Source organism: Globicephala melas, chromosome 9 (assembly GCF_963455315.2).
Source record: "Globicephala melas chromosome 9, mGloMel1.2, whole genome shotgun sequence".
NCBI classification, from domain to species: Eukaryota; Metazoa; Chordata; class Mammalia; order Artiodactyla; family Delphinidae; genus Globicephala; species Globicephala melas.
The window spans coordinates 40,633,081-40,645,601 of record NC_083322.1 but is presented as its reverse complement, the minus strand read 5'-3'; the positions used below and the strand labels follow the sequence as shown (position 1 = coordinate 40,645,601).

The 12,521-nt window shown below is 41.0% G+C and overlaps 1 protein-coding gene across 6 annotated transcripts in view; it reads right to left on the bottom strand.

Annotated features, from left to right (window-relative positions):
* The window catches only part of AOAH (acyloxyacyl hydrolase), a 251,607-nt gene that overhangs the window by 117,521 nt on the left and 121,565 nt on the right, over positions 1 to 12,521 (bottom strand). For all 6 annotated transcript variants that reach the window (XM_060305408.2, XM_060305407.1, XM_030857562.2 and 3 more), the window contains one exon: positions 2,714 to 2,773. In XM_060305408.2, the coding sequence (XP_060161391.1) occupies positions 2,714 to 2,773 (60 nt within the window). The remainder of the gene's footprint in view (positions 1 to 2,713; positions 2,774 to 12,521) is intronic.

Sequence of the window (12,521 nt, the reverse complement as noted above, 5' to 3'; positions counted from 1 at the left end):
AGAGGTCCTCACTTGCACGTTTGACAGCCCCTTCCTTTCAATTCAAACCTTACTAGATAGAGGCAGAATGTGGGCTGTTATTAATTCAGCAATGGATTTAAAACATCACATCTGACTGCATGTAATCCCATCTAAAATGAAAGTCTCAAATCCGGGCTGTCCCAGGGCACAGGAGTCAGGCAGCATCTTTATTTTGCCATCTATTTAACCAGCTTCTGCTTGCATCTGGAGCTTTCCCACCCCAGGATGTTAAATGAATACAGAACAACAAACAGGGGTTGAATAAATGGAATGAGGTGAATGGGGTAAATAGAGGGTCAAAGCGGGAGCATAACATCTCTTCTGTACACAGCCAACTTAAGATTGAATTTCTGTGTGATGAAGTGCTTTTAAACCATTGCTGTGTATTATTTTACTTGAATTTAACTTGGATTATTTTACTTGGGGCAAGTTTGAACAGCAGCAATTTTTAAAGGCTTTCCAGATGGTTCTGTTGAGTAGGTAGGTTGGAAATCAGGACCATCACGTACAGCAGTACAGGTTGTGCACTACAAGATTCTAATATTCACATAGCCTGTGATGTGAATGGTGCTTCCTGAAATTCAGTACTGAGGAGGTCTGGTTGAGAGCTATTGGAATAGTGGAAGGGGTAGAAACTTGGAAGAAGCTAAATCTGGATGTAAATGATGGGTTTCTCACTTATTAGCTATGTGGAGTGAGGGAATTACTTAACCTCTCACCCTTAGTCCTCTCATCTGTAAAATAGGGTTGATAACAGAAATATGCTATCTACTTTGTAGGAGTTTTTGTGATAATTAAATAAATTGATGCCATGACTCAGGTGTTCTAAACCCTCAGATGCTAAGTGTTCTGCCAAATCCACGAAGACCCCCCGAGGAGCCTCTCGGGACCTCCTTGAGAGGCAGATCTTCTCTGGAACATTCCATTCCCTTCAGTAACACTAAACACTTCCCCAGTCTGGATTCCCCATCTGACAGGCTGTGCTGAAATGACACGCAACCTATTCTGTTTCTCTCCACATTCTGGCTAGGTCGGCAGTTACATCAACCTTCACAATGGAGTTAATTGCAGCCAATATCTTCTGAGCAGTTTTTCAAGATGCTTATTTGCATTTCCTGATTATTTTTTCCCTGATAGCTTTAATCTAGAGAGTAAATAAGTTGGAGGAGGTTTTTGAGGAGTTTTTTTTTTTTTTAATTGGTGAATTGTTCAGTTAATTTTTTTTTTTTTTTTTTGGCTTCTTGCAAGTCATGATTGGAATCCTGCCCCATGAATTATGCTCACAATTCTGGTGACAGAAATGAAAAATTATAAAGTCCTAATTAGGCTTTGAGTTAATGCCAAGGCAGTTTGTACTAGTGAAGTAAACGATGTCCTGAGAATAAGTTTTTAGATGCATGTTGAGAAGAATAAGAGAGAAACGGTATTATTCTCCAGTCTGTTTAGAGTTCTGAAGGTGGTGGTCAAGGGTTTCATGTGATGTTTCAGTTTCTTATTCAATAACTTAAGAAGATTAGCTGAACCAGCTATGGTTGGCCTTTAATTACTCACTGAATTAAATAATAATTGGAGATGCAGGCAGTGTGATTGATTAATCAATTGTGCAGAAATGCCCACATACTGTCATGCAACATGTATCAGCCTTGTACGTCAAAACCCATGTGCCCACCACAAGTAGGGTTGCCAAATAAAATATTGTACTGGACATACTTACACTAAATAATTATTCATTATTTATTTGAAATTCAAATTTAATTGGGCATCCTCTGTTTTTATTTGTTAAGTCTGACAAACCAAGCCATGAGGAATTTTCCTCCCCTTTATTTCCATGTTGCCAAATCAATACTACTTTGAATGTATTGAATCAGGGCTAGTAGAGAGAAGCCAAGGACGAAGGCCATGCCCTCTCATCTCTGATGAATGCTTCCTTCCTGCCAGGACTGCTAGCATTAGGGAGACAGTGTTCTTTAAAGGTTTACCTTTCTGCTTCCTCTTCAACTGGGGCTGATTGGCCACCAGGGCCCAAGTCAAATACTTGACTTAATGATAACTGATTTGAACTAGGCATTCTGTTGAATAAAACTATGATTGCAAAGAGGAAAAATTAGAGGAAAAGAATAATAATGGTGATGATTTTAGCTGGCATATATAGAGTGCTTGATAAGTCCCAGGCATGATACCAGACACCCCCCACACATCAACTCTCTTAGTCCTGACATCCATGCTTTGAGAAAGGAACACTGTTATTGTCCCTACCTCACTGATAGGGAAACTGAGGCTCAGCCTAGATCACATATATAGAAAGTGGAGAAGCAGGAGCATACAGCCTCCTCCAATACGGTCTACCAGAGGGCAGCAGTTCTCAACAGTGAGTACCAGAGGATATTTGGCAATGCCAGGAGACATTTTTGGCTGTCACGACTATTGTGGGGGTGGGTGCTGGCACCTAGTGGGTAGAGGACAGGGATGCTGCTAACATTCTACAAGGCCCAGGACGGTGCCCACAACCAGAGTTGAGAAACGCTGCTCTAGAGAGAAGAGAGGAGAAAAAAGAGGTAGGGGCTCATATTCCTATTCCAACCCAATTCATCTGTGGCGTGTTGTGTTGTGGGTTTGCGTCCGGGGTAGCCCCTGGTCTTTGGAGGTGAACGTGCCAAGGAAAATGCTGGCATTCTCCCCGTTGGTTGCTTACCAGAGTTGGGGATTTCTTGACAATCTGTCTTGCCTTCTCTAGTGTCAATTTCCACGTCTCCTATAAAAATTAAGTTAGACAATATTACAACTTGTGACTCATCTTTCCTTTCTCCGTGTTTTCCAAAGTTAGGTTTTTTTAAGTTCGTAACCTAGTAATAAAGGAATTATTCCATAAATTTCTGATAAAATAATTCACAAGAAAGCAATTTCATGTTAATAACTCTCTTTATTAAGGGATTTTCACTGTGCCAGATGCCACGCTAAGCACTTCACAAATATTATCTTATTTAATCTTCACAGCAACTCTGAGATATATGACCTTTTTACAGATGAGGAAATTAAGATGCAGAAAAGCTAAGAAGCTGTCTGAAGATCTCAGAGCCAGTGTCCGACAGAGATGCCATCTGAACCTCCGTCTTCCTGCCCGCTATGCTAAACTCAGTAACTTGCTTTTGGATCTGAAAGCCTCAGGGCAGGAGGCGGTCGACAGACAATCTGAGTGCCTTGTGCTGCAGGACAGAAGCACGGATGACAGCTGCCATTCGAGCTGACTCCACCTCTTGTTCACCTCTTCTTCTCCTGCTTTGACATCCCCATTTCTAGAGCATCCAAGGGTATCTTCTGAGTTTATGTTGCAAGTATAAAGGGTTAGCTAATTATTACCAATAACTTTTGTTGTGGAGCTCCATATCTGTGTATTTTGGGGAGGGTTGGGAGAAAAGTAACCTGGGGCAGGGGGTGGGGGAGGGGAAGTATTCGCTTCCAGCACTGCTTCCCAGAGCTTTGGTTCCCCCTCCTCAAATGTCCTGACCCTGCCATACTCCTCCTCAGGCTGTCTCCTGTGTGGCCCTAATAGAACTTGGATGATGGTTTACATGTCTGTGTTCAAACTCCAGCTCTGCTGCTGACTAGCTGTGAATCCTTAAGCAAGTTATATTCTGAGCCCCTCAGTAACCCCAGAATTCCTTGACATATATGAAAGCCCTATTTTCATTATCTGCAATGTGGGAATTATAGCTACTGACCTCATAGGGTGCTGTGAGGATTACAGGACATCATGTCAGGCCTCTAGTCCAGGGCCTACCCTGATAGCCCCTGCTCAGTCATTGATAGTTTGATTGGAAAACTGTCTTTCAGCCCCAGCTATCCCCTCACCCAAATCAGTAGGGAAGCTGAGGTTCAGGGAGAGTGCCATAGTTCTCAGTCCAGGTAACTGGGAACGTTGTCCCTTCACCTAAGCAGAAAATACAGGTACTGGGATAGGACTTGGAGCTGGCTGGTCAGCAGGAGAGGCCTCTTGGGAGATGCTGGCCTTTTTCAGGAGTTGAGTCCCTACATGACCATTTTGCGTGTTCTTCACCCTGGGAGATGCCTTCCTCCACCATGGAGCCCCGTGTGTTCTGAAGACCTCAGCCACGTTGTGTGTACATGAGTGGAGGTGCGACTGCTCAGTGGGAGCCTGGGTTAGAGTGAATTTTCCAGGAGGTTCTTTAGGAAGGAGGGGGGCAGAGCCAGCTGCATGGACTGGCTCTGAACCCCTCTCCCTAGTGTCTGCCCCAAATCATATTCCACCTGCTCAAGTTCAAAGGACGGCAAACCACGGCTCTTGTGTCACAGGCAGCAGGCCCGCTGACAGCTAAGAGCGCATGTTAGCAACTTGAGAAAAGAAGTTGCTCTCCAGGTAGGTCTTGTGGCCAGGATGCACTTGTACAGTGTACGCTTCTTAAACCACTGAAGCACTACTGTTCCAGTTGGTGAGCAGTTGTGTCCCTGAGTGTTCCCCATCACTGCCTGGGCCATCCAGCCTCTCCTTACGACTCCCCAGACCTCCCTGTGATCAGTCAACGTAGGGACCAATGTCACGGTACAGTCTGGTGGGCATCTTCAGACCTTGATCCAACATGGCACCCAGTGTCCATTCTGATTGGCTGACAGCAGGGCCAAGACAGTTCATCACAATCCTCATTTTTAAGACATCGATGTCTTTAACAGAAAGACTGCTTAGGAAATGGCCCCATTCAAACACTGACCTTACTGACTGCAATTTTGTCCTTTTCTGGGATTTTGATAAATCCTGGAAAATTTCCTATTGTATCAAGTAAGTATTTCTGGTAGGGTCATTATAAGACACTAGATCTAGCTGCAAATTTCTATTATGGTGTCCTTTTTGGCTGCCCTTGTTAGCTTAAAGTTCATTGTCCACAATATTGAAGGTGGAGTCCCTCTGCCTTAATTATGGGTCCCCTGCTTCTCTGCTTTGGAAATACCCCTTTGCATTTTAAGGTCCATCTCAAGCATCTACAGGGCCTAGCACAGTTCCTGCTACACAGTAGGTGCTCAATACATACAGAAATAAAAGTAAAAGAAAACATTTATGATATTGTGCTAAGCAAGAAAAAAACAGGCTATCAGATTTTACACATACAAAAAAAAATTCTGCAAAGAAATATGCCATAATAACTATTGTTGATAACTTTTCCTTTTGGTTCTTTTCTGTGTTTTCTAAATATTCAATAATGAACACAAATTCAGCAATACATGCTTTTTTAAAAAAAAGAACTCAATACATGTTGCCCTGTTTCTTACTGAAGAAGAAAATGATTTGTTCCCAGCACAGGGATGTGGTGAGGACCCTGGAGATCTGGGGGTGAACAGACACGCCTGCCCTCCCATAGCTTCTGGGCTGGCAAGGAGACACCAGGAACTAGTACAGTAAATACAGTAAATAGAAGTGAGATGAAGCAGAGAGAGGGCATTGGCAATGTCTTTTTAGGAGAGGCCACTTGGATCCCCTCGAGATAACTGATTTGATTTTAATCCAGCTCAGTTCTCAGGGGAGATCAATGTTTAGTGAGGGATAAAGACAACCAAAAAAAAAAGAAGAAGAAGAAGTGACAAGGGCTTCACCAAATGCCTTCTGATCCCTTTAGTGCTGGGCACAGTTGCTGCTTTTGGGGTCCTCCCTGGAATGCTGAGGGCAGATTTATCTGGTCTTGGCTTGACCAGAGCACCACTGTCTCCCACAGCTTAAGTGCACTAATACCAACATTAAAAAAAAAAATCGTAAGTGCTTTTAAAAAATGCTTTGGTAAAGCTAAATCCTATGTATTGAAAAATAGCCACTGTAGGATACAGTGGAAAGCAGATATAATAATAGACCAGCAAATTCCAGCCAAAGGCCCGACACTCCACCATCTGATAAAAAATTAGAAGCAGCGGAGCTTCCGACATTTGTCTTTGTACCTAACAGAAATGGCCTCAAAGCGCTTTTGTCCTTCTCTCTTAACTCTTCTGGGCTGCCTTCTGCTGGAGTTATTTATGTACTTACTGCCTTCAGGGGGCAGTCAAGTCCATGGGGATGGTTTCGTTCAAACCGTGCTCCATTTGTAAATCAACTTACGCCATGAAATCTGGGGGAGAGGAACAGCCTGTCCTAATAAACTTCTAGAAAAGATCTGGAGTAGATCAGAGATCTTCTCCCCACCCTCAAACCCCCTCATAAATGCCTGCTCTTTGACAATAAGAAACTCACGTCTAAAATCATTTCACGTCCCAGGGGCTTTCTCCTTTGTGGAGCCTGTCACTGCTGTCAAAGTACCACGTGAACAAAAGGCACTTTCTGTAATTTTCAAATCTACTGCTGCTATAATTGATAGCAGATAACCCCATCACTAAAAATTATTCCCTGTAGAAACTCATGCCTAAAAATATGATTTTTCTTTATTTCCTTCACTCCTGAGCGTACCAGAATTCAATTCTTTAACATCACAGAACCTGAGAAGGCCCACTTTGTGAATGTGTCCTGTCCAATTCACCAATACTCCTGAAAAGTCGAGGGACATTGTGTTGAGTAACGGAGCATCCCCTGCACACTACATTCTCTGCCTGTTTTCCCATCGTTGTCAATACAGTGCAGTGTGCTTTGGCTGAAACATTTGAATGTTTGGGAAATGCCTTTCTACATAGTATTCCTTACCACAAAGTGGCTCAAACCCTTGAATATGCTAATATGTGCTGTGGCTCTCCCAGCAGGACATTTAGTTTACAGATTTCCCAAACTTTTAAAACTTAAAACAGCAACAACTTTCTTCTCTAGCACACCTATTAGCATCTCCCAGAGTGGGAGTAAAAGCAAGGATTTTTGTGTCACACAGGTCTGAATTGAATCTGGACTGTGCCACTTATTGGCTCTGTGACTTTGGGCAAGTTATGCATCCACTCTAAGACCCAGTTACCTCATCTATAAAATAGGGATAATAGTAATTATTACTTAACACTTTCTACATTGTAGTCTTATCACAGTTTGCTGTCAATCTTCTCTCCCAAGTTATAAAACCCTTGATGAGAAGGATTATGTGTCATTCACTATTACATCCCTAATATATAATTCATGGCATGACATAGATACTTAATAAGTACTTGTGAAATGAATGAATAGAATGAATGATTACACAGAGAAATGACTGGCTGAATGAGTATTTCTTTCTCCTTTCGTTATCAATCATATGCTTACAACTGCACTTGTCCCTACGTTACATGAATTTCTACACATTTGCACAGGTGCTTGGCGTACAGAGCCAGAGCTCTCCGCCAACCGTGTGATTCTCTGCATTAAGTCATCCACACTCCATAAGAGCTACACTTGCCATTCCCCTGAGCCTAAATGACCTCATGAGTCATATTATCTGGCTTGTATTAAAATTTCAGGCATACTTCCTTCTTGGAAAATAGTGTGGCAATGGTGGGAAAGGTGCTGGAGTCCAGAGACCTGAACCACCAGCTCTGCTTGCAGATGGCCATGGTTAAATTATGTAACCTCTGAGCGTTTGCTTTCTATCTGTAAAATTGGATGGAAGGACTCAAAGACATTTGTTAAAGCTAATTTTGTTTGCTTGTCTCAATGACAGGCAAAGGGGGCAAATTGTAAGCAATGTGAAAATGAAGATAATCGCTCTCTCTCCATGGTAACTTTTCACTGTCCACAATCTAGCGTTTAAGCCATTGTTTCTAAAGTATGAAGACCACGCTTCCATCTTCTGAAAATTACAACTTCAGAATGGAGGGTGCAACTGTAATCAGTAGTTGGAGAGAAAGTTGGGGAATAGATTGTGAGCTGGATAGAAAACTCTCCTAGTTCGAATCTGTAATGATGTTTCTGACTCACTGAGAGCAATCATCTGAGGCATAAGCAGATTCGCCATCAACAATGAGGGGCTTGGTTCTGGAAGTACTCATTTGATCCTGCAATCTGTTATGGTCAAATCTTTTCAGCTTCTCATTACTTTCTCCCTTTGATTGTAATGTTTCCTTATTCCAGTTTCAAATCCCCTTCAGAGTCTATTCAACACTCTCATGAGTGAATTGCAGAGGAAGCCATCACACAGGTTTACAGAGATATAAGCCCTCAGCCTAGGGTCTTACAGCCCAAAGAACATGGATATGTATATTGCACTTCTTTATTCAAGGACTTGGAAAATTCCAAGCACAACATGGCATGGCTCCCTAGCAGTCTACAAAAGGGGAGAGGTCGACACTTTGCGTGATCATCAGAGCACACAGCAGCATATACCCATGATGGTTTTGCTCATATAAGTTTTTATCAAATAGTGGCATGTCTGGCTGGAATTTGCTGGTTTATTATTTTATCTGCATTCCACCATAACCTACAGTGGCTATTTTCCAATGCATAGGATTTAGCTCTACCAAAGTCCAATTTGATTTTCATGTTCCCACATTTCCCAGCTTTATGACTTTAAGATACGTGGAAAAAAATGAAATCTGTTCATGTCATTTTCTTCTTCCAGAGACCAAAAAAGGAGAGAGAAAAAGAAAGAACTGTAAAAGTAACAGAAAACACCACCACTTTTGAATGCATTCCCTTATATCACTAAATGTCTCTTCTTCATACATATTTTACCGTTAGCTAAATTTCCTCCTTTTCTTCTCCTGGACCAATTCTGCACTGTGGAGCTATTAGTATCATGAGTACATGATACATGATACATGCTTTTTATCCTTTTCTATAGGAAACACCTATTAAAAAAAAAGTCTTATTTTAAATAACACTATTCCCACCCCACAACTTTTCCTGATATAATTCACTGATTTTACTCTAACCACCGCCACTGCCATCATCACTACATACTTACAGAGGTTCTTCTATGTATCAAGTTCTCTATCAGGCACTGTATATACCATACACCTACTCAGCAAGGTAGGAATGAACAGTTCTTAACCTTACTTTATAGTTGAGCAGTCCACAACCCAGTACTATTTAAGTGAATTGTCCAAGGCCTCACGATGAATTTTGTTTCATTTTGACAGTTTCTTCCCTAGTACCTGGGCATGTGCCCAAGTTCTCCATGGCTGGACTCCATGGGTTTTTCTTATTATTTGATATTGTCCTACTCTTTAAACACATGATTTCTGGCAAATAACTGAGTTCGTCAGATAGTGGGTGTGGTTCAGTCATTGGGTTGTCTTGGGTCAAGTACTTTGTAACACGCTATTCTAATTTTTTACTGTTATTCTATTTGTGTTCAGGTTCCTAGATCAGTCTTGCCTTATGTTACACAATTAATCCATTTCTTCATCTTAGTTTCCTACTTTTGCCATAACAAATTACCACAAATTTGGTAGCTTAAAAACAACACAAATTTATTCTTTTTTTTTTTTGGCCATGTCACTCAGCCTGTGGGATCTTTAGTTCCCTGAGCAGAGATCGAACCCGTGCCCTCTGCAGTGGAAGCACGGAGTCTTAACCACTGGACCACCCGGGAAGTCCCCACAAATTTATTCTTTTATAGCTCTGGAGGCCAGAAATCCTAAATGAGTCTTAGGAGGCTAAAATCATGTGTCAGCAGGGCTGGTTCCTTCTGTACTTTCCAGGGGGAGAATCTGTTTCTTGCCTCTTCGGTTTCTAGCAGCTGCACCCATTCCTTGGCTGATGGCCTCATCACTCTGACCAATACGTCTGTTGTCACATTTTCTTCTCCCATGCTGAACCTCCTGCCTTTCTCTTATAAGGACCCTTGTGATTACACTGGGCTCGTCCAGATGATTCAGGATAATCTCTCCATCTATAGAACCTTAACTTAATCATGCTTGCAAAGTCTTTTTTGCCATGTAAGGCAACATTCACAGATTCTGAGGACTAGAATGTGGACCTCTTTGGGGAGGCCATTATTCTGTATACAATACTGCTCACTGAACAAATATTTATTGAGCAATTAATATATGCAGTGAAATGTGCTGGGCTCTGGGGAAGTCACAGGGAACTTGAGAAATAAATCAGCCAGATTATCTGCTTTCATGGAACTTACATGTTAACAGACGGGGCAGACATTAAATAATAATGTTACAGTTATTTATCTTATTGTACAACCGTTTAATTACAACTGGGATAAGTTCTGGAAGCATGGAATGCCATGAAAGAAGAGGAATCCTAGAGGACCTAACTTAACTTGGGGCATCAAGGAAAACTTCTTAGAAGAAATGACTTCTGATCTGAGCTCAGATGTGGGTGATTAATTAGGTAAGATATCTTTTAGATACCTTAGGTAAGTATCTTTTAGAACTTTTCAAATTCAATAGGGTCATTAGCTTTTCTTGAGCTAAGGGAAGATAGCATATTCTCAAGAGATATATAGTTGTCATTATTTTTTAACTTCTCAAAAGAAGGCAAGAAACATTTCCAAATTTGAATACCATCTAAGTAGGTACCTTCCTTGGAGTTATCTGATTTCTTCTACTTATCAGAAGTCAAGGATAACTTAACATTTGCATTGTTAGTACTATCCACTGAAGATTCTTGGCATTGCTAAGAGCTTAATGACCCCCAAATAAGACTTTAAATAAGTCTGAGTAGATACATTCTCCAAGATTCCAAATATAGACTTAAACCAATATACGGCTTGGAATGTTTGTCAAATCCTTTGAAATGCTGGGGGAAATTATTGAATAGCAGACTATACATCCAAGTATGGCGTTAAATGTTGTTCTAAGTTCTGTTAGAGTTTTAAACCTTCAAGTCTTCAGAGAGCAATTTAATTTAGTGGTCTTTGATACTTACAGCCTTTCTCCTTCTGTGATAATTTCTTGTCTAATGAACTTCAGAGAGTTTTGCAGAATACATAAGAGGTAGATGGAATCTCATTTAGTTTTCACTTTTTTAATTATGAGAAAAGGATCATCATATCCCCCCGTCATTTTTGGCCCCTTGATCTTCTTCTTCTATAGACCAATTTTTTTTGCAGCCTTTGCTCTGGTTTTTCTTTTTGATTTTGTAAGAGCTCTTTGAATCATGGAGAAAATAATTTGTAGTATGGCATATTACAAAAACATTTCCCAGTTTGCCATTTGTCTTTTGACTTTGTGTATGCCAGGCTTTTATAAGTTAGATGTATTCATATTTCCCTTTGTGACTTTGGGCAAATTATGAATAAAATTGCTCAGGTTTTTCTTGTTTTATGGTTCCATTCTTTATGATTCAACCTTTAATTTATTTGGGATGTGTTTTGCCATAAGGAATAGATAAACACCTAGCTTAAATTTTATTCCCCAGATGGCTAGTCTTTAATCCCACCCATTTACTGAATAAACCAGTATTTTGCCACTGATCTGAAAGGCTATCTTTTTTAATCAAAAACAAGAATCTCAACTGCATTGGGGTTTATTTTTAGATACTATATTCTGTTCCAGTTTAAGCTTTTAAGCTGACTTTTTCGCATCTAGATGGCTATATTCCCCTGTAATTTATCTCACTGCTCATAATTTCCTGAGCTGCTTAAAGAGGAACCTTAGAAATATTGTCAAGTAAACAACTCCACAACCAACAATTTACTTGAATTTTGATTTCTCATGTATAAAATTGGGATAATGGAATAACTTTGCAATTGTGTGGGAGGATTTTAGATGATGTATGATAAGTACTCAGTCCAGCTTCGGGTATGTTATAGCCACTCAGATTGTGGTTGTCAATTGCCTTTTGTTTTTCAGCCCCTAATGTGTACCTATCATACAACAGGGGCTTAGTAAATGCATATTATGAGACTAAGAGAATGACTGTCCGTGCCTTGAAAGCCTATCAGGTTTAGCCAAGGCTCTTCTCACCTTAGTACCATTTCTGGCCTCAGTTATCAGAGAGATGGTTGTCTTCCAGACACAGCTATGAGTTTATTAAGTGAGGTAATTTGGAAAACTTTATTAAGTCTTCCAGAATATCAAGGTACACAAAAAATGTTCCAAAGCTGTAGGTTCTTCTTCTTTCTTTTTTTTTTTTTTTTTTTTTTTTTTTGCGGTACGCGGGCCTCTCACTGTTGCAGCCTCTCCCGTTGCGGAGCACAGGCTCCGGACGCGCAGGCTCAGCGGCCATGGCTCACGGGCCCAGCCGCTCCGTGGCATGTGGGATCCTCCCAGACCGGGGCACGAACCTGTGTCCCCTGCATCGGCAGGCGGACTCTCAACCACTGCGCCACCAGGGAGGCCCTGTAGGTTATTCTTTCTCGGATGTTTGTTCCCTTCAAAAATAACATTTGATTTTCTAATGATTTGCCAAGTCACAGTTGAAGAATAGCTATCACTCAAGAAGGAAATTTCCTTAACCTAAAACTCTGACGATCACACAAATGCCTCCTTTCTTATTTAATAATTTGTTTTCTCGTAGGCCTGGATTTGTGAGAAAACACTCACGTACTATACAGAGTTAGGATGGAGAACAGGAGAAGAGCAAATACAAGCTGGGTAGGTTGACCAGACAACTGAAGGAGAAGAGAAGCTTAATTTTTTCTATTTAGTTCAGGTTTTGA